This window comes from Rhinolophus hipposideros, assembly GCF_964194185.1.
Source record: "Rhinolophus hipposideros genome assembly, chromosome: 25".
Lineage (NCBI taxonomy): Eukaryota > Metazoa > Chordata > Mammalia > Chiroptera > Rhinolophidae > Rhinolophus > Rhinolophus hipposideros.
Window position 1 is genome coordinate 18,425,163 of NC_138071.1, and position 23,114 is coordinate 18,448,276.

Here is a 23,114-nt window from a genome sequence, read left to right on the forward strand (position 1 = left end):
CTCAGTTGGAAGAGGAAGGTGCTCTCTTTGCACCACATGAACTGTCTGAAGAACAGCAGTGTCATGTTCTCTAGCTCTTCCCTCTGCAGACACCCTTCCTGACACCTCACTGTTCCTTTGCACTTTCATCAGAAGGTAGTCAAGTGAAAGGCAGATCATTTGGTCTTGTTACCCAAATGGAACTACTGTGGTAAAGACTGTTAAAGTTGAAATCCAATTATATTTTTTGAATATTTCTGTTAGTGTTCTCCTTAGCTCTTTGGAAGGGTGAGTTTGAGCTGGGGTTTCAGCAACCAGAAAGATACAGACTGGAATGAATCCATATTAACTAGAGCAACAGGGTGAGGTAGGAGTTAATCACCTGAGGTCAGGAAACTCCAAACTTGTGCGTATGGCTTGGATGTGTGTGTGCATGGAGGCGAGCAGGGAGACAGGTGTAAAGCTTTATAACTGAGTTCTGAACGAGGTCTTTATCCAGTAAAAGGTACGTTCTATTTGTGTCTAACCATCAGCCAAATCTCCTTATTCTCTCAAGGTCTCCAGCAATGTACACACCTGATGACAGTAGGTGTGCACTCCTTTGAACTATCAGTGGTATTTAAAAGTAGCCTTGGGTTGGTTTTAATAATAGTTTACATGCCCTTAAATTCCTGGCATCCCTTGTTTTAAAACAGGTCGTTGGAATTCATATAAAATTCCTGTAAATGGAACATTATTGTTTTTATTTTTAATTTTTATTTTTTATCATCAACTCTATTAGATTCCCAAGCTCCAGTAGTTCCATACTGGCGCCTGCCTGGTTTGGGCATCATTGTCTACTTGCTAAAACAGAGCGCTAGTGATTTCCTCAGCTATTACGACAGTCACCGACGGAGTGTCACCAAGCTACAGAATGTGGAGCAGCTTCCACCAGATGAGATAAAAGAGGTACGAGTCTTATAATGAGCTGTGAAGCCATGGCTTTTGCTAATAAGGGCCAGGCTGTTGGTGTCAGACTGGTGAGTAACGATGACATACGCAGTGAGACGAGAGGAATTCACGTGATTCCTCTGTGTGGCTTGAAGAAGAGTCCCTCACCAAAGCACCACACCTCATAAGCGTAGGAACTCTTGAATGAAAGATGGTGAAGTCGCACCTGTTCAAGAAAACCACCTGCCGTTCAGTAGACAGCAGCTGGCCTTCGAATGAAGAGTGTGGGTAATTTATACTCTAAAATCTGTGCTGAGAAACTTAGGTTTCCATTCCAGTGCTTATTCAGTGGGAGCGAATCCTTGGGTAAGATGTCTCTGTGCCTTCAGTATCTGTTTAGTGGATTTTGCAGACAGAGGGATGGTGTAGCCGACGTTCCTGTCTGCTCTCAATGACCCAGAATCGTCCCCCCCACATTGATTGTAGCTAAAGACGCCGAGTTGCTAGACTTGCTACTTGAGTAACCTGGCATCTTTCCCATTTGGCACAGCTGAACTATAAGGCATCGCTTGGCCAGTGCTGAAGCTTCTTGGTATCCTGTGGTATCCGGGATGTTGAACCATTTTGCCATTCTTGGTTTGCACCAGCTTTCCTGAAAAACTCCATGTCACTTTTAAAGAGTGGTCAAAGCCTTCTCCCTCTTGCCACTCTTCTGATAATCACAGGGAACATTTATTGTTTATGATGTGCCAGGCCCTGAGCTACAAGTTCTACCTGAACACATGAGGCAGATATTGTTGCTACGCCCATTTTTCAGATGAGGAAACCGAGGCTCTGAACGTTTGAATAATTTACACAAAGCCACATAGCTCACAAGTCCAGATTGAGGCTGGAGTTACTGACTGGGTTCAGATCCTGGGTTCAATCCTGGAAATTGTGTGGTTTACATCTGGCAGCCCTTCCCCCTCGTGTGTGGCTTGTGGGCGATGCCAGTCCTCACAAGAGGAACTGCAGTGTCACAGTCAAGCATGTGGTCCTCTCACGCCCATACACCAGCCAGACCCAGTGTCTGAGTTTTAATTGAACCATCCTGCTTATAGGTGTGCCAAATAGAGGTGACTGGGGGAGGTTCTGGCTGACGATCATATTGTTTATGCTCTAGCATTCTGCTTTACATTTCTTCAGAAGATACATGACAGCTGTTACAGAAATTCTCCACGGCATTGTTACAGCTACTGCTTGAAAAAGCTACTGTTTTGTTTTGTGTTAATTTGACAGGAAATTCAAGGTTGGTCGGCCCATCAGCAGATGGGAAATGCCTGTTTCAGGCACAAGACTATTACAGAAAGCAGGGGATGAATATTCATGTGTGAATTCAGCTGCTTCTTTGGCTGTCATTTTTTTAAGTTACTAGCTTCCTAACTAGACAATAACTCTTGTCTGCAAGGGTGTTTAAACTTATTTGCATGTTTTTCACAGTGCTGATCACAAGCGACCCTCTTATAGTAGATTTTCATTAAATTTTTCCTACAATTTGTCATTCTTACTAGTGCATTTGTTTCTTTTTCCTAGTTGTGTCAGTCTGTGATGCCTGCTGGTGCGGATAAAATCTCCACAGCTCAGAAATATGTTCTAGCGAGGCGGCGTTTGGTGAAGCTGATCAACAACCGAGCTAAACTTCTTTCCCTTTGTTCTTGTATCCTTCATGAAATCATAGGGGGACTGGAATGGTGACCTTTAAGAGAATTTGCAAGTGTAGCAACTGTTCACTTATTCTCACATTATTTGGGCTTCAAAACCGTATGGAAAAAGACATAATTCCTGTTCGTTTTTTTCCAGTAAATACCTGATATATTTCCAAGTTGACATTTTCCCCCCTTATCTTTTAGAGTGGCTAGGAATCTTGATAATGTGTGCAGACACTTTCTGTGTGGATGGGAGACAAAGACGCTAGAGACTGTGCTAATAGTCCCAGGGTCCCCACTTTCCTCTCAGCACACCTTGCTGCTTCCTGGGGAGACCTGCAGGTGCAGTGGAATCTGACTAAAGATTTCACTGTTAGACTAAGGCCGTGCGTACATCACTAAGTGATGCAGTCTGTCCTTTCTCTCCTCTTCAGACACCGGTTTGTAAAAACAAACATGATGAGATTGTTTTCCTTTCATGGGAGCTGTGCTCTGTAGTCATCATAGAGACCTGCCTATTTATTCTTTGGCGCCATCTGGAGTACTACTTGCTCCATTGCACACCCACGGATTCTCAGGATTCCTTGTTTGCCTCCAGGACATTGTTTAAAAGCAGACGGCTACAAGGTAAGCTTTATTCTGCCAATTAGTGACCCACAAATGCCTATAGATTTTAGTGCCTTGAAAAACTATTTACATTTATATATTTTTTTTTTATGTGACTGGGTTACTCTGAGTGGATTGGTTAATCGAAAGCTACGTAGTGATTAGACAGCGCTTTATTTTGTATTTTACTTCTGTCTGTGGGAAATTGTGTGGAACTTAAGAGCATCTTAGCAACTACTCCTCAGCTCCTTTCAGTTATGTGGTGACCCTGCTCCAGAGTTCCCTGGTCACAGTGTTCCAAAAGAATGGAAGTGGGTCAGCTTAGGCCTGGATTCTTGTTGCTAGAGTGAGCCCCTGTGACTGATTAGAACGCACTGGATTCCTTAGCGAGGAAGAAACAAAAGCTTGAGAACCCTGGCCTAGACCAGTGAAATGCTTCCCAGGGGCTTCTTTTTACTGAAAGTTGAAATAGAATTCTGTTTTGACCCATGTTTTTCATGGCACGGTGGTTCATTTTCTTCAGATTCTTCTACTTTATGGTGAATATTTACTTGCAAAGCTGGTGTGACTGTGTCTTTTATCTCTAGATTCTTTTGCTTCAGAAGCCAATCTGGATTTTAGAAGTGGACTGACGATCGTGAGTCAACATGACATAGACCAGGTAAGGTTCTATTCTCATACTCCCTCTTTTTTTTTTTCTTTTTGAAAGGAAAAAGGAAAGGCCTAGTATGTTAGTAAGATTATAATTTTCAGGGTGTATACAAAGACCTTATTTGAGTTCTGACATGGCCACCAAACAGCCATGTGATGTGGAACAACTTACTTAACTTCTGAGCCTCCCATTTTCTCATCGAAAAAATGGGAATGATAATTCAGCCTCAAAGAGTTTTGTCAGAATTGAATGAGGCTCCTAGGGTAGTGCCTGTGCTTGGAACATAGTAAGAGTTCAGTAATTGGTAGGCATTGTGATCAGTAATTGGTAGGCATTGTGATCTGGAAACTTCTCGTCTCTTTTGATTAACTTTGTAGCATTTTTAGGCACAGTGTCACTCAACACCTAATTTTGCAAAAAAATAATTTAATGGAAAAATTGTGAGTAGGCATTAAAATTCCACTGTAGTAGACTATAATATTGTACAGTCATATGTCGCTTAACAACAGGGATGTGTTCTTAGAAATGCGTTGTAAATGATTTTTTCGTGCAAACATCATAACATGCCCACACATCTAGATGGTCTAGCCTACAGCACACCAAGGCTGTTTGGTACGTCTTGCTCCTAGGCTGCAGGTCTATACAGCCTGTTACTGTGCTGAATACTGAAGGTAATTGTAACACAATGGTAAGTATTTGTGTATCTTAACATATCTAAATATAGAAAAGGTACAGTAAAAATACGGAATAAAAGATTTTAAAAGTGATTCGCCTATATCGGGCACTGACCATGCGTGGAGTCTGCAGGACTGGAAGCTGCTCTGGGTGAGTCAGTGAGTGAGTGGTGAGTGAATGTGACGGCCTAGGACGTGACTGTACACGACTGTAAACTTTATAAATACTGTGCACTTAGGCTACACTACAGTTATTTAGAAATATTGTTTTTGTTCAATAAATTAACCTTAGCTTATTATAACTTTGTTACTTTATAAACGTTTTCATTTTTTTACGTTTTCAACTCTTTTGTAATACAGTATCACTTAGCTTACCACACAAACCCATTGTACAGCTGTGCAGAAATAATTTTCTTTCTTTACATTCATTTCTTTTTTTCATCATCTATTTGCTTGTAGGCAGATAATGCACCATGCATATTCCTCTGTGAATGACGGCTACAAAGTCCCTAGGTGACGGGAATGTTTTAGCTCCATTACAATCTTATGGGACCACATACACTGTCACTGACCAAATGCTGTTATGTGGTGCATGCCTGTTTAGTATTATGTATTTAGTAACCTCTTGATCAGTAGTGTTGGAATTGGATGAAGAGCATTCCCAAAACGATTAAAATGAAAACCTCATGTGAAACTAATAGCAAAATCGTAGGAGCAAAGCAGCTCTCAGGGTGTGTGGTGTTAGGGACGATGAATTACAGCTAGATCCGCTCCTAGGCATCTAAATGTCCTTAGCCACGATCTGATACCGTCTCTGCTCTTCCCTAATCCTTCTTCCTCAGTGCCTTTCTTAAAACTGGAGGTTGGGCCTTATCCAGGAAACAGAGGCACAGTTTCAGCATTTTCCAGACCACACTTAGCCAGACATTATAAATACCATATACTCTCTTCTTAACCGTGACCACATTTGCCTCTTGGTGACTTTGTAAGTCATTTATTTTTTGACTTGGCTGCTTTCGGGAGGCTAATGTTACATGAGCAGAATTAGCTAAAGAACAGATCTCCCAGAAGATGTTTAACAACTATACGTTGACTTAATGATTGTTTTATTAGACTGGTCTGTTACAAAGCTGGAAGAAATGCAGGCTTAATAAATAATTTTCTCACTCTGTGCTTGGATTTTAATGCTAGATTCATAATTTTGTGCTTAATTTTAGCATTTCAGTACAATACCAAAAAGATCCATCTGAAACTACACAGGCATTCTAAAATACATCTGAATTCTAAAACGTATATCAACTTCTCTTCCCCCATTTATATTTTTTGAAAGTAAAAGCATGCAAGTGTTTATTCTTCCTTTTTTAATTGCAAAAGGAAGTAAAAAGTAAAAGCTTTCTAACATAGCCTTTGTTTCTTTCGCCAGACACCCACTTTTAATAACTTCTTTATGAACCTTCAGGAAATGTGTTTGTGTGTGTGTCCACATAGCAGTAGCAGCAGCAGCGATAGTTATTTAGAGCACATTTAAAATTTTGCACATTTATCCAAGAAAGGAAAGAGGGAAAAACAGTATCGTAAGAATAAATTCTAGGGTGGAAAATGTGATTGTTTGTTTAATTTGGTACATGAGACAGGACCGCATTATAAAAATTGAAAGGTATTTTAAATTGGAAGACATAGAATAAAAGACATATTTGAGACTGTGGTTTTAATAATGAAATGTCACCTGTGTTACCTCTAGCTTCAGGCCGACGCCATCAACGCTTTTGGAGAGTCACTACAAAAGAAACTTCTGGACATTGAAGGATTGTATTCAAAAGTTCGATCTCGCTATAGTTTCATACAAGCTCTTGTCAGACGTATCCGAGGCCTACTGAGGATATCACGGAACTGAGAGCTCTAGCTTATTATACTCTTCTAGGGAAGAGATGAATTGGGGGAAAACTATCTCCTTTTTATAGATCAGTTTGTCTCTAAATTATGACCAAAAAATATTTTGCTATTTCTTTCTTTATATATGGACATCTTTTCTGTAAACTTTGCCCGGTTTCATCCTCACTAGTAAAAAATAAACACTTTTTTAAAAAAACAAATGTATGGTTAGTATTTTGAAATTTTACCTACAAAATGATTAACATTAATGAGAATCCAACAACTAAACTTTCCACAATGGTGGTTTTTTTCCCCTAGGAATATAATTCCAAATGCTAAATTCAAGGCATAGTCTGGAAATTCTATTTTTTTTTCCTCCCTTTACACTTTGTGGTGTTCAGGGTTCCTCTACGAGGCAGAATGGATAATCAACTAACCAAACTCTTTAATAGAGTACTCAGTACTATGAATGATGTATCATAGAAATGTCTCAAAAAGTCAAGCCATCTCCTAGAATTATTTTTTCTTTTTTACATGTAAATGACAACATAATTTTCATGTGTTCCTTAGAAATGATTGTGAAATTTCTCTTTAGTCATCTGCCTGTATTTTTCATATTAATATTATAGCTCCAATTGGGGCAAAAGAATTTACACAACCATTATTCTATTTCCCGCCCAATAGTATTTATGTTTAAGTGACTACATCATCTGAAAGTCCATGTTTCCCTTTCTGGCCACCAGTTATTTCAGCCTAATATATAGGAGAGACTGCTGAGAGGGGAAAGGGCCTTGACTCTCATATACTAGTAGCAGAAAATGAATATTTAGCCCTGTAGAGTTCCTTTTATTTTTAATTTTATAATAAAATTTCTGTAGCTTTTAAGCTTCCTTTTAAAAAGGTTTTGTCATTGTTCCATTTTGAAATTAATTTACTGCCCACCACTTATAAACATTAGTCTTTAGCTGGAAAGCACCCTGTTACTAAATAGAAGTCCTAGAGGGGTGTGAATGAATAAATAGGTGGATCCAAAATGCATTAATAATGACTGCTGCTCCACTGGTCAGGCATATGGAATCTTTATCATCTGGAACACAGGCATGAACTTAGAAATAATCAGAAAAGAGCCTGAGGCACAGAATCCAAGCATTTTGTTAAACCTCTGAAGGTCAGAGATATTAGCTAAATTTGAAATTAAGATTTTGAATTTACTAAGCTTTGTTGTCTTGTTTTCCCATCCTTTCTTCCAAAATTACAGCTGGCTGTGGATCAGAAGTTGGGGCCAGGGAGAAGTGTGTGGGAGGGAGAGGCAGGCATCATTGCAGCTGCTTAAAAAGTCTGACCAGAAGTGCTGTTTGTACAATAAATCCAGGCTGTGAGGCTGACCATCCGGGCCAGGAGATTCTCTGCCTGACTCAGTATTGTTACCTGGGGCATGGAGAGAGGCTGTTGGGTACCGCACTTGCTTTTTAGCAAAGCAAAAGCCATAAAAACATTGTAGATATTTTGTTTAAAAGGTTTTAGCATTGAAAGGGTAGGTTCCCCTGTTCCTCAACAATACTAAATAAGCATATAGTCTTACTGCGTTGTTTTCACTGAGTTGATCACTTTGGTGGCATTAGAAAATCAAAAAGAGGTGAGTGCCTTCTTTATCGTTCTCATTATAGTTTTTATAAAATGGTGATATATAAATATATGTCTGAACTTTGAGCTATAAATGCTGTTTGTACACAATCTAGCCTTTTCTAAATATTTGGCTATTGTTTTCCCAACTTATTTTGAAAATTTTTGACTTCAGAAGAGTTGAAAGAAAAGGAAGGTGAACTCATACACCTTTCAGCTAGCCTCACCAGTTGACATTTTGCACATTTAAATGTAGATACACTGGTTTTCTTCTTCAGTATTTGAAAGTTGGTGTAGACATTATGGCACTTTTTCTGTAATGTTTCAGCGTTAAAGGACTAGGATATTTCCTTCTAATCACAGTATCATCACACAGAAGACATTTGACAATAAAAGACTAACATTTTCTAATAATTCAGTTCATATTCACATTTCCTCAGTTGCTCCCAAAATCCTTATAGAACTTTTTTTGTTTTTTAAACCCAAGATTTAATCAAGAATCCCACATATTTTGATATCTCTTTAGTCTCCTTTATTCTAGAACACTTCCTCTCCCTTTTTTTCAGGAGAGGGGTCTTTTATATAACATTGACATTTTTTAGCTGTTCTGAAAATGGTGCCACAATTTGATGTGTTTTAAGTTAGATTCAGGTTATACATTTTTGACAAGAATGCAATTCTACAGGTATGGTATGCCCTCCGCATATCATATCAGGAAGTACATATCAGTTTGTCTCATTTTTTAAGGTTGACCCTTAGTTAAGGTAGTGTTGGACATATCTCCATTGCAGAGCTCATCTTTTTCCCATTGTAATGAATAAGAAATCTGGATTGATACTTTGAAACTGAATATCTTGTTTCCAAAAAAATCCTTTCGATGTTGCTTTTATCGTTCATTCCAATTTTTAAAATGTGTAGTGCTTCAATCATTTAAATGGTACAATCCATCTAACATGCAGATACCCACTCATGCCCTAATTGGATCAAATCTTAAAATCATATTTGCTCTGGACCTTTTATTGTTTTTAGAGAAATACAATATGGTAGAAACAGCTGAGGCACCTCTGAACTCCCTGATCCCATTCCCCTACTTCCTTCCCTCCCAGAGGTAACCATGGTCAAGAATTCATTGTTGATCTCTGCCATTCATGTTTTATACTTTCACTACATACATATTCATACACATTCATACATATTCATTAAAAAGTACTGTTACAGGTTGTTGTTAATCTTTATATGTGTGTCATCATACTACGGAGCAATTTGCAGATTACTTTTTTTGTTCAACATTGTGTTTTTGATAATTCCTCTTTCTTGTTTATTATAAGTACTGAATAGTGGTGTCACATTTTATAAATACCCTAATTGATGTAGTCTGTTGGTGGACTGGTATGCATTGAAGTTCCCAGTGTTTTACTATCACAGTGCTGCAGTGATGGTGATCATACGTGTCTCCATGTATGGGCTTCCCTGGATTCTATAACTAGAAATGGAAATCCTGAGTTGAAGATTAAGAGCTTTAATTTCACTAGCCATTGCAATATTTTTCTTAGTGTTTGTACCAATTTACTGCTACCAGTGGGGTGAGAATTCCTATTTGTCCACACCTCCAATAACATACTTTTTTCTTCCCCAAGACTTTGTTTTTTAAGAACACTTTTAGGTTTATAACAAAATTGAGAGGAAGATACAGAGATTTTTTATTTACCCACTAAGCCCCACACATGCAGAGCCTCCCCCATTATCACTTATCACCAGAATGGTCCATTTGTTACCAAGATAATCCTACATTACATATCATAATCACTCAGAGCCCATGGTTTTTACCTTGGGGTTCACTCTTGGTGTACATTCTATGGGTTTGGACAAACATATAATGACATATATCCCTCATTGAAACATAGAGTATGTTCACTGCTGTAAAAATCCTCTACACTCTGCTGCTTCTCCATTCTCTACACTCTGCTGCCCCCACCTCGACCCCTACCTTGATGGCCCCTGGCAACCACTCATATTTATTGTCTCCATAGGTTTGCCTTTTCCAGAATTTCATACAGTTGGAGTCATACAATATGTAGGTTTTTCACACTAGCATCATTTTCTTGAGAAGATTAACTTTGCTTCATTGAACTGCCTTTGCTCTTTGGTCAAAGGTCAGTTGACTATATTTATAGGGGTCTATTTCTGGGCTCTCTATTCTGTTCCATTAATCTATCTGTGTGTTCTTTGACAGTACCACACTATCTTAATTACTATAGCTTTGCAGTTTAAGTCTTGAACACAGGTAGCATTCATCCTCCAACTTTGTTCTTCTTCAATATTATAGTCTATTCTGGGCCTTTGCCTCTCCATTTAAACTTTAGAATCAGTTTCTTAAACTGATGTCCATAAAATATCTTTTTGCATACCAACAACTTGCTTTTTTCACTTATCTTGAAGATTTTTCTGTATCATAAACTTCTATATCACATAAACTTCTCTCTCTCTTTCAATGTATGTATATAGCTTCATTTATTTTAATCAGTTACTTATTGATTAACATTTTCTTTTTTGAAACAATTTCTGTAATCTTTTGCTACAACAAATGTTTTTGAGCACACACAGCTTAACACAATTACAGAGACAAAGGGTATGCTCATTTAAACTTATGATAATTTTGGCCAAATTCCCCTCCAAGGAAGTTTTAGCAATTGGTATCCATATCAATACTGTATAGCTGAGCCTGTTTTCTGATTCTTTCCAATACAGTTTGATTTTTGCCAAACGGGAGAAAAATGGAAATTTTCTTTTCTTTTTTTGTTTTTAAGTTGTTATTGATCTGTACCTTATCTATATGTAAAGTGTGAGGTCAGGTCTCAACATTCTTATTTTCCAGGTGGAAAAAATCCTAGTGAAGATCAATATCATTTGCTGAATGAGCCATCTTTTCTCTCTTTGATGTTTAGACTCACTGGTGTGGGAGTGAAAAAGGCAGATTGATTAAGAATTAGAATTTTAAAAGGCAAGTATCATAGAAGGAAGTGGATAAGAGAATTGAGGCTAATGATCCTTGATTGAAGTTCTGGTTTCTTGAGGTTTAGACCAGAGAGAAAAGGAGTGAAGCCAGAGGAAGCTCAGCTGTGAGCATACGGAACAGCTGAGAAAGTAGAGATCTGGCTAAGGTAAAAAATTTTATGGACAGCAAGTAGGATTTGGGAATATAATACTTCACAGGTGGAGCAAGTCTAGCAGACAACAAAGTGTGGCGTATGAACGTGGTAGTGGATTGCTGAAGTGGTGTTAGGATGAAGGTCACACCGGAAGTAAGGATTCTGGAAAATAAGTATAGAGCCTTCGAAGTCACCCATGATTGTGATAGCTTGGGGCTGAAAGAAAGGCTCTCAGATGCCAAACCACTAAGCTGTACACCTGAAACTAATATAAAATAATATTGGATGTTAACTGTAATTGAAAAATTAAAAAAAGAAAAAGATACAAAATATGAATAATAAAATGGCAATAACAACAACGAAAAAAAGGGGACTGTTTAGGAAGTTAGTAGCTTAAGGCACCATAAAGGGGTAAAAGGAAGACATGAATCTTAAAGGTGTTTTTAAGATTAGTATGAGGACATTTCCCTAATCTCCAAGTAGCAAGAGTTCTGCCTTTTCCATGCCTTGTGGTTGTTTGGGGGTATAGGAGAAAGAGCCTTTGAAAAGACCTTAGGGGATCAGCCAGCCTTCATTTATGGCTTTATCTGTAAGAAGGGAATAAGGTTTTATTCAAGGAACTTCAGTAAATATTTAGTGTTCAGAGGCTGTGCCAGGCACCTGCTGGGCACTAGGGATGAAGTTGTGAACAGAATAGATTTAGTCCTCAGCCTCATGGAGCACACAGTCCGGCATCTTGCAGCTTAAGATGTGCTCCACAGACCACCAGTAATTGCATCACGTGGAAGCTTAGCAGAAATGGATAATGGCAGGCCCCAACTCAGATATACTGAATCGGAACCCGCCGTTCAACAAGATCCCTAGGTGATCTGAGTGCACATTAAAGTTTGAGAAGCACTGGTCAACACTTGACTGAGTCAAGCTTTCATCTAGACATGTTGGAAAGTGGAATGTATTACAACCATCTACCAGCGTCTCCTCCCTCTTGGCAGGCACTTTAGTTCAAAGAGACGCCGCCCCTTCTGGTTATAATTGATAGCAGCGCATCTGACACCAGCTTGACTAGTCAGCATTCCTTTCCTAGCTATTTAAAAATAGTGTGGAAAGAGCGATCCGATCTTTCTACTGCTTGCCTCATTTAATGAGTAAGTTACAGTGGTCATATTCTGGAAATCAGAAGAAAAACGATGGCAAAGAGAACAATGAAGCAGGTAGACGGAGAAAAAAACAGAAATGGAGAGAAAATTATGCTTAAATTCCTGATAGCTTTCCCGTCCCCCCTCGTTGTCCACTTGATCTTTATAAATAAACTCCCATAGGGTTCAGCGCATGTGATTTGGTTAGTGTTATTTGGAAGCAGAGTTCTCACGACAGCAGGTGAGGGTGAGTTCAGAAGGCCGGGTGTAAAGAGAAAGGGTGTCTGGCTTTGCAAGTATGTGCGTTGATGGAGGTTGTCAAGGGACAGACGACCTGGAGCAGGTGGTACCAGGGCCGCAGTGTGATGGCCCAGCTCTGCGTGGAGCCAGGACACGCACGTGACGAGCAGCTATTGATCCCTCGCGTTGTCTCATTTGATCCCTGCAACAATTCAACAAGGGAGCTGGTGTTAGCCCCATTCACAGAGAAGGAGAGCGAACTTCAGAGCGGTTCAGTGACTTGATCGTGGCTGCCGGGCAGCACGGGCAGTCGGGAATTTGACCCAGCAGCTGTGCGAGACTCCAGAGGTCTCCCTCTTGGCTCCTTCAGCAATTCCGGTGGTAGTTCCAGGGCGCTCCGCCAGGGGGAGCCGGGACGCCGCCAGCGGCTTCCGGCCGAGCCGAGGAGGGCGGGGCGGGGCGGGGCGGGGCGGGGCGTGACCCGGAAGCCGACGGCCGTTCGGCCCCTCGCGCCGGGGGAGGCTGGGTAGGAACGGCCCGAGGAGCGTCCGCCGCGCTTCGCTCCCTCGCCGACATCATGCTGCAGTTCCTGGTGAGTGGAGCTCCGGGGACGCGGGCCGGGGGCTGGGCGCGGGGCCGCCGGAGGCTCCGGGCCCCGCCGTGCCGTCAGCCGTGCGGGGTGGGCGGCGGGCTGTGCCTCCTGCCTCGCCCCGACCCTCCCCGGCGTGTTTCTGCGGCCGTTCGCGTGCCTACAACGTGGGCGCGCCCGCCGGAGGACGCCTGTTCAGGGCTCCTGGCTGCGTGTCGGGCCCTGCGCCCCTGGTGGACACCTCGTGGGTCCCTCCTGGCTTGGTCGCCGTCCCCACGCCCGCCCCGACACGGACACGACCCACCCCGGGCTCAGAGCCCTGCTGGTCGGCGTGTGTGAGGACGTGGGACGGCGGGCACGGCCACGAGTGAAGCGGAAAGCAGCGAGCCGCCTCGCGAGGCCCCGACACGCAGCCCGAGGCCGCGGGCCCCGTCGCGCCGTTTGCGGCTCCCCGGCTGGAGGGTGGCCGGTGCTGGCGTGAGACGCGCCCTGCTGTACACGCGCCTTTTCCGAGGGGCACGGTGACTGTCACCCCTGAGCACACGCGTCCTCGGGCTCGCGCTTGGAGGTTGGAAACCGGGTCTCTGCGAAGCGCGGTGTGTTTCAGATCTCCCGTGCAGGTGGCCCTTTTCCCCGGGAAGCGCCTCCCCTCCGGTGTCGGTGCCGCCGCGACTGACGCTTCCCTGGGGGGAGACGCAGGGGACCTGATGTCCTCCGGGGGGGCGGCTCTGGCGTCGGGACGGCACGTCCTCTCACGTGTTAGACTCTTCATCGAAGAGACTGGGGGGGAATGCCCCGCGCTGTCCCCTTGGAGACGGTCATGGGTGTTTAATTTCCTAGGCCCGAGGGGGGGTCCGTGACATAACCCGTCCCGTTGAGAGGGGGTCGCTCCCCTGCCCCTGGAAGTTTCTCCGGGGCCCTAACGTGGTGTTGGGTGAGGGGGAGGCACAGAGACAAGTACTGGCCCTTCCTTGTAGGTAACACTCGGCTTCCAGGCAGTGTCGCTCCGCCCCAAAGTAGGGGGCGGTGTCATCTGCCTCCTGCTGTCCCTCGCGGGTAAACGGGGAGGACGCCGGTCCCTTATACCTGACGAGGGCTCCGGCAGCGAGACTGTATTTGGTTCTGGGGTAAAGGTTTGCTGTGTAGAAATAGGGATGCGGCTGATGGAGAATTGGGAATCCGTGGCGTCTGAGAGGAGCTGCTGGGAACCCTCCATTCCACTCCGCGCGCAGAAGTAACCGGAGCGGGCATGTTCTCTTGCTCTCACTCTTTGTGCTCCCACCTCCTCCTCGGTGCTCCCACCTCCTCCTCGGTGCTCCCACCTCCTCCTCGGTGCTCCCACCTCCTCCTCGGTGCTCCCACCTCCTCCTCGGTGCTCCCACCTCCTCCTCGGTGCTCCCACCTCCTCCTCGGTGCTCCCACCTCCTCGCCGCGTCCCGTGGAAGAACGGGATGGTATTACTTCTCGCCTTGAGCCTGACTCTGTCCGGTGATTGGCTACCTCTGTGGACGTGGGCCAGCCTTCCTCTTGGCTTTCAGCCGTGTCTTTGATGAAACGATGGGTGTGAAGTAGACGGTCCCTAAGATCTCCAGCTTGTAACCTGGGAGCAGCCCTCATGCCCCAGTGTTTATGAGGTCAGACTGCTGCGTTTGAACCCTGGTCACCATTTTTCAGCTGTGGGAACCTGGGCAGGTTACTTAAATTCTCTCCGCTTCAGTGTCCACATTCTGACAATGGGACCTACCTCGTGGTTTTGTTGTGAGGATGAAAACTGAGTCTGTACATTAAAGTAGTTACAGCGGGACCCCTCGAAAGGACCCAGGTGCTGTTCCATTTCTCTTGTACAAGGTATCAGGAATTCTGATTTCGTGCCTCCTCAGAGATGGAGATTAGTTTTTCCCTCCGAAGCGTAGCTGAAGGGAAGAGCTTTGGCAGTGATGGAACAATCACGGGTCAAACATGTGCGCTGTCATCACACATTTGGAACTCTCCAAGACGTTGCCTACAGTGTTCCTGGAACACTGTTTGAAAGCCACAGCGCTGGATCGTGTTGCTTATAAAGTGTTCATTCCTCCTGGGGTTAAAATAGTTGTCCGTCATCGCAATCTTGAAAACTTGTCCCCGTGTCCCGCTGCTGCTTTCCCCCTTCCTTTTACCGCAGTGGCTTATATGGTTGAGCCACAGTTGTTGTAAGGAAACTTCTGGAGCTTTTGAAGGGGCGCCTGCCCTGACACTGCTGGAGGCTTTGTGTACACTGCCTGTGGTCGTGTTGCCTACTTACCTCTTAGTGGCAGCACGTGGTACTCCCCATCGCCTCCTCTCAGGCCCTCCTCCCTTGGCCTGTGGGTCCCACCGTCTCAGTCCGTCCCGACATTCTTTCCCATTACAACTCACGGATTTATTTTTATGGAAGAACCTGCCCAGAGTGAAGGTGACTGGCTGTGGTGCTGGCCCTCCAAGGCCCAGGGGGTCAGTGTCTCGCTGTACCAGTTGGGAAGTGGCCCTAGCTAATCTCCTCTGTTTGTATCGGCTGCTTTTCCCTTCTGGTTACTGGGTGTTTCTCCAGGCTCCGTGCTTGACTCTGCTCTTCTCTCCAACCCACCCTTGGCAGGTGTGTCCCTTGGCACCTCCCCTCTTCACTGACATCTTCCCAAACTACCTTGAATCCTTTTCTCTAAGTTCCAGTTCCCTGTCGTCAGCTGCCGACTGGCCATCTCTTGTCATATCCAGGATCTCAGACTCAACACGTCTGGACTCATTACCTCTTCCCCACCCTGCCACGCATGCTCCACACCCAGCCTCTTTCTTTGCTCCACAGTCCTGCCTTTCAAAAACTTGAAATATTGGCCTAATCTTTTATTTATTTCTCGCCTTCATTCTCCATGCCATTTAGCTATGTCTGGTACATATATTTATGCGCTATATAATCTGGGGCAAGTTACGTAACTGCTGTGCCTCAGTTTCCTCCACATCACCTGGGCAGTAATTGTCCCTGCTTTATAAGGTTGGGAAGAGCCTGAGTTAACTCATGAAAAAAAGTTAGAAGGCTGCCTTGCATATAGCAAGCATTTAGTAATGTAGCTGTTGTTCAAGCCATCGAGTCTTCTTCCATTGCTCACCTTGTGAAAGTTGTCTGTGTGTTCCCACTGCCAAGTTCGCAGAGCAGGTCTGTTTTACTCCACCCTTGGACGAGCTACACTGGCCTAGCTGGTGTGGAAGTGTCACTTTTGGGTTGGAAGTGTTATTTTAGGTTCTCTAGTCCAGCCAACGTGCTGAGGCTTTAGTCTCCACGACTAAGGGCATCCCACTTACGTTGGGTCACCTCCAGGTACCACAGGTTCACTGCTCTCGGGTAATCGCTTTCATTTGTGCTCTGTCTCTACCCAGTTCTACTTCTTGATGTTAAGTGCTTTGTCTTGTACTTCTCTCTATCCCCCACTCCACTAGTCTTTTCTTTAGGCTAAACATCTCTGTTTCTTCCACCCATTCTTTATGATTTCAGGTTCCTGCTGGTTACCCCTCTCTGAATATCCTAGTTTTTGAATTCTTTTTAAAACATGCCACTCCTGATAGGGTGTGATGAGCCGTAGAAGAAAGCTAGGTGGTTGCCTTTCGTGCTGTGTATGTTTCCCCCAGTGCCTTTGGTTCTGCCCTCTCTTGCAGCTGCCAAAGTGGTCACCCAGAATTGGCCTTATGCACACACTCAGAAACTGTCAGCTGTCCCTGGGTCCTTCCAGGTCACATCATAATCACTTCTACTTGATTTGCAAGATTTGCTAATCTAGTCCCATTTTGCTTTCCCACTGCCCTTCAAACATACATAGTTTGTTTTCGATTGACCAGGCTAATCGTTCTGATCCGTACCAACCTATGGACCTTCTTGCCTTCATATCTTGCCACGTTTTTTTTAAATCCTCCTTTTTGCCTTCCCAACTCTCATAATGGACCAGCTCCCATCTTGTTTCCAGAGCCTTCCTGATGACTTTAAAGTCCTGAAATCTTGACACTGTTATCATCTCCCCATTTATTTAGGTGGTACATGTCTTTCATCATTTTTTCTTATTTTTTAATCTTCTAAGTAATAGTCTTGCCCCTGTTTGTTATGTTTATTTCTAGGTACTTTTTGTTGTTGTGAGTGGCTTCCTTTTCAAAATTACATTTTCAAGTTAGTTGTTGCTGATGTATAGAAATGCAAATTATTTTGTTGTATTGATTTTGTATTTAGCAATCTTTCCTATCAGTTAGCTCCAGTGGTTTGTTTGTCGATTCCCTTGGAAGTCAGTCAGGGGAGACAATACTGTGAAGGCAATCATATCTCCAGTGAAGGCAAAACTGAGTTTATGTTTTTTCCAATTTTTACCCCCCTCTGCCCCCCCAAGCTAGGATTTCCGGTAGAGGTAGTGAGTGGATATTCTACTTTTGTTTCTCCTTTTAGTAAAACTCTTCTCAGGTTTTAGTATGATGTTTGTGTTTCTGATATTTTCTAAACAGATTAAGGAAATTCTCTTTCTAGTTTAAGAGTTTTTATTGTGATTTGGCTCTTGCCTTTTATCATGCTCTTTCCCTATCTGGTGATCATATGATTTTTCTCCTTTATGTTAATATGAGTTACCTTAGCTTTGTAACATAAAGCACTTAAACTATGTGGCCCATTCAGACCATCATTTTTGGTGATGTGCAGTGTTTTGTTGACTGCACTTTCTCGTATTTCAGTCTTCTCTTTCTAGAGTAGATCATCACTTCCATGGGAGGAAGCCACCTACCTTATACTTTGATTTCCCAAGGATATGGCACAGTTAATATTCTGTGATTGATTTCACTTATTTAATTAGATATCCCTCTTTTGCCTGATTACTACTCTCAGATATTCATAAGATATTTGAATATTTGAATCAGCTTTGAAAACAAGCAAACCAGTTCTACCTGATGTACCTCATTCTGGAGTGTTACTGGCTAACTTTTTCATGAATGTCCCTATTTAATTTACTGGCTCAGTAAAGAATTAAGAGGTTTTTTTCCTCTCTTCATTCTCAAAGGAAAAATTATTGAATATAAAACCTAGCTTACATCTTAAAAAATGTGCTTCTCTGTAGTGGTAGAAGAGAGGCTATATGACGTGTGACAGTGAAGTTTGCGAACTCATCCTAGAAAAAGTGCTGCATACCTCATTGCTGAATATCAATGCAGTCACCTTCGAAGTACTCCCCTTGGGAAGCTATGCACCAATGCCAACGCCTAGTCCACCCTTCAAACCAATTTTTGAACTTTTCCTGGAATGGCCATCAGAGCTGTCATCGTATTACCCTTGATGTCCTGAATGTCATCAAAATGCCTTCCTTTCAATATTTCCTTTATGTTTTTAAAGAAAGAAGTCACTGGGGAGCCCGATCAGGTGAGTAGGGAGGGTGTTCCAATACAGTTCTTTGTTTACTGGCTTTGAAAACTCCCTCACAGGCAGTGCCGTGTGAGCTGGTGGATTGTCATGATGCAAGAGCCAGGAATTGTTGGCGAAAAGTTCAGGTCGTTTTCATCTAACTTTTGCACGCAGCCTTTTCAGCACTTCCAAATAATAAAGTTGGTTAACTGTTTGTCCAGTTGGTACAAATTCATAATGAATAATCCCTCTGATATCAAAAAAGGTTAGCAACATCATTTGGACTCTTGATTTGGACTGACGGAACTTTTCTGGTATGGAGAATTGGCTGACTTCCATTGTGCATTGTGACGCTTTGTTTCATGGTCGTATTGGTACACTCATGTTTCATCACCAGTGATAACACGGCCCCAAACAGCATCTTGCCTCTCCAAAAGGTCTTGGCAAACTTTGATTCTTTGCTTTTGTTCATCAGTGAGCTCCTTCAGAACCATTTTTGCACACTTTTCTCATGCCCAGATTTTCAGTTAAGATTTACTTAACTGTTTATCAATGTTTACTTGGTCTGCTCTGCTTCTCACAGTCAGCCGACGATTTTGACACGCAGTGCAACAAATTTTTGCAATATTTTCATCAGTTCTGCTCGTTACTGGCTGCCCTGACCTCTCTTTATCAGTGACACGTTCCCTCCTCTCCAAAAAACATTTAATCCATTTGTACACTGCCATTTTCTTCATGGCATTATCCCCATAAACTTGGAATAGCGTGTCCCTGATTTCACTTCCACTCTTGCCAAGTTTAACAAAAAATTTTATGTTTGTTCATTTCTCTAATTCAAGCTCAGCCATTCCCTCGATGGCACACAAAAACACGCAACAACAATAATGAACGCCACTCAGTAAGACACTGCCACACGTCCACAGAAACACAGCTGTGAAACACTGATATCCCAAGGTTAATATAAACCCTTACCGAGCTGTTTGTACAGTGCTGCCATTGTAAGCGCACGGTAGCAAGTTATCAAACTTAATTGTCAGACCTCGTAGGTTATATCCTCAGCAGATTTTTGTTTTAATGTACAGAATGTGGGTTTTATTATTACTTGAAGCAGTTGTTAAACACATCTGATAATGTTCTCCACACCAAATCTAAAGTGGTTGAAGACTGAGACACAAAAAGGGGTCAATTATTTTTCCTGCCTCCTCTTCTGACAGCTGCTGTAGCTGAAAGTAAAATTGAGAAATACAATTATGAGTATTTCTCTTATTAATGTTAGGTAATGTGTACTTTTGGTTTTCATGTCAGTGTGTAGCTTTTCTCACCTGAGACCATAAAACATTCTTAGATATCCTTTTGAATGCTAGTTGTGGCTACATTTGTAAATTAAATGAGATTATTTTTAGATTTCTTAAGCCCTTGTCAGTAAATATAAGATGGTTCAGATTCTGGGTTTGGGTGTGTACTTTTTGAAAATGTGATTTGATGAGTCATATTTCAGATCTGTCAAGTAGTATTCACTCTGGCTTATTGCCATGAAAGTGAATGTAGAACAGTCTGTCCCCATTGAATGTCTTAGAACCCTTGTGAAAAAATCGCTTGACCGTGAATGTAAAGGCTTATTCCTGGACCCTCCGTTTTATTCCTTTGCCTTCATTGACTTTTAAGAAGAAAAACAATTCATTCACATTTGCTTGCCACCTTCTCTCCAGGGAATACAATGGGGGGACAATGTGCTATGGAGGGGGACATGGGGATAGCATCCAGCCATATGAATGGACCACTGATGAGGCTTCCAGGTCTTGGCCTGGAAGATGTTAAGCATTCTTGGCCTGCAGAGAGGTTTCGGCCTCATTCAAGACCATCAGTCTGGCTCCAGGCTAACTTCTCAGACTAATGAGGCACCGTTCCTCAGATTTAGATTTTACTTTCTGAGATATTTAGTTTCTTTCTGTCTGAACTTGCCTATGGAGCATCCCATGAACAACACATAAATGCTTTTCGCACTTCATGCATTTTTCCCAACAGTGTGCAACACTTATCTTCTGATATACTTAATTTTACAGTAACATTGGTAGACCTGGCAGTATTCTGAAACTGGAATTGGATATGACTCGTCTAGAGACCCATGGTTTTTGTTTTGTGTTTTAAAATAACTGCCATATTTTTATGCAGTTTGATGTTTGAAGTTGCCAAAATGCAGCCGCATTAGATGTACCCTATTTATTTTGAGTTACCATGGTTAGGACCAGGAATCCTAGAATGTTGTAGCTGGAAGGAACTTTGTTAGTGTAATGTTTTTATAAATCAGGAAATTCCAGTCAGCAAACCTCCAAAGAGGTTAATGTCTTTCCTGTAGATACCCAGTTAGATAATGGCAGACTCAAAACTCTAGTTTATTTTTCTTGAAATTTTTCAACACCATGTTTTTTGGGGTTTTTTTAGTGTTAGAGCTAACAATTCTCAGTTGATTTCTTTTAAGCAAACTTAATACCCCTTCTGGACTTGGAAAACCTCTGTCTACCTGGTTTCAACCTATAGGAGTGAAAAAAAAGTCATTTTGCTTCCTAGTGCCACTTTGAATAGTATAAAAATACTATTTCACAAGATGTATCTGATTAATCAAATGATCAGAAAGTGGTCTATGATTAGAGATTGGACAGCCTCTTTTATGCTTTTTAATTTTTAGCAACAAACCAATTTAAATTGTGCTTTTGGTGTTTAAAGCTTCATAAGCTTAAAGCTTAGGAAAGGCCGAGCTGTGTTCTATTCCCCATATGCATATCCAACAGGAAGACAAGGCGTATGACGGCCACACTTTGTGTTTCTATGTCAACCTGTGCTGTGTGTTGAAGAGGCAAAACACTGATTAAAGAAAATGATGAAAAAAATCATACGCCAGGTTGAATTTATTAAATTAGAAATGAGGTGTCCAGTTGGAGATCATTAATTATTGGGGAAGAAAATCCCAGGGAATTTTAATCCCAGGGATCCCCATTAAAATGCGAAGCTTAATGAGTATTAGCTCTCTTGGTGTGAAAGGAGTGCTTTAAATTTTCGTGCAACGGTTTTGTTTGGGAGAATAGTCACCAGTGGGATGAACATTTATAGTTCTCTAAAATGTGTGCCTCTTATCACTGAGTAAGAGCTGGTGAGGGGACCTGTGTCTTGCTCGTTAGACTCCACCCGTGGCAGAGTGCCAAGCCATATGCTCTCTGGGTGCTTGTCATAATTTCCTCTTCTTTTGTCATCATAGATTTTAATTTTTGAGCGTGTATCTGTATCTGATTTGCTCTGTGTTCCTCGTTGTGAATGACCCTGACAAGTCACTTCACTGTCCTGGGTCTCATGTTTTTGAACTGTGAAGAGATGGAACTGTGAAAGTTCCTTCATTGTCTAAGATCCTGTGATTTAACTGAACACTTTAAAATTGAATCTTTTTATTTGATGTTACAAGGAAGAACAATGCTCATAACCAAAAAAAGAAAAATAATTGCAGCTTGAAACAGTAAAAATCAGAAGTTTGGTTTGGGTTTCTAGAACGTACAGTCAAGTATTTATGGGGGTTGTGAGGAGACAAGGATAATTTAGGGTAGATTTGTTCAGAGCTACCATTTATTTTATTTTTTTGTATTCTCGTTAACCTTTTGGGGGGGATATTTCTATTTATTTTATAGAAGCAAGATGTGAATTTCACACTGTGCACTGTCCAGCCCTAGACTGGAACCCTGCGGTCTTCTAACTATCCCGAGCTCCTTAGGAGAACATTATCTGTGTGGTCTGGTTTGGTGTCAGATGGCACAGAACTCAGTATAACTCTTCCTGTTCTATTCTTTCAGCTTGGATTTACTTTTGGCAACCTGGTTGGAATGTATCTGGCTCAGAATTATGACGTAAGTGACCATATCCACATCCTCCACGATTCCAAGTAACTGATTGTAGTGACTGGTCTTTGTTGAAGTAAGGTGTGCCTTCCAGCTTAGAAAGGGTCCATAGATCTGAGGGAAAAGGACTGAATTTTGTAGAGACATTTTCCATTGTTTGAAAAAAAGTACTGGACGTGACAGAAGCATCTGTCCTTCATATCACCACAAGAGGGCAAAATCCCACCACTTTAGATGGTCGTATGGTGATCCTGGGCTGTGTTAGCCCAGAGTTGTACTGTTAGATTCTTACAATTCTGTGGCAAATCATGTGACAAGTGAGAATTTAAAGATTAACTGGGTAACCTTTTCAGTCCTCCTACCCTTTAGTAGAGGTGACAGAGAATTTTGTGGGTGGTCTAGCACATTCCAGGAAGACAGTTTTGTGAAGTGGGAGTTGCATTAGCCTCACTTTAGAGATGAGAAAACTGAAAACCATCAATGGGATTCTGGAAAGGTAATGCTTGTTTTAAAGAGACAAGAACGGGAAACATGATGCTAACTTTTGTAGTAAAGCTTTTACTGTGACAAAGGGAATTCCCACTGTCAACCTTCACTTGATTCACATATGGTTTCCTAGGCTTTGTTAACTTATATCCCATTTATTGTTTATATGTATAACTTCTGCGTGGCACTGAATCGAGGGGCTAAGTGGGTGTGTAAAAAAGTCGTAGTCGGGGTCTTG

General features: G+C 42.3%; 1 protein-coding gene across 3 annotated transcripts in view; it reads left to right on the plus strand.

Annotated features, from left to right (window-relative positions):
- NUP205 (nucleoporin 205) overlaps positions 1-23,114 on the plus strand; it is a 79,022-nt gene that overhangs the window by 52,902 nt on the left and 3,006 nt on the right. For 2 of the 3 annotated variants that reach the window (XM_081038683.1, XM_081038685.1), the window contains exons 39-43: positions 761-927; positions 2,482-2,605; positions 3,093-3,221; positions 3,788-3,861; positions 6,268-6,608. In XM_081038683.1, coding sequence (XP_080894809.1) covers positions 761-927; positions 2,482-2,605; positions 3,093-3,221; positions 3,788-3,861; positions 6,268-6,420 — 647 coding nt within the window. In that variant the 3' untranslated portion in view covers positions 6,421-6,608. Of the gene's footprint in view, positions 1-760; positions 928-2,481; positions 2,606-3,092; positions 3,222-3,787; positions 3,862-6,267; positions 6,609-22,345; positions 22,400-23,114 lie in introns of those variants that run through there. The other variant, XM_081038684.1, reaches the window with a different exon arrangement.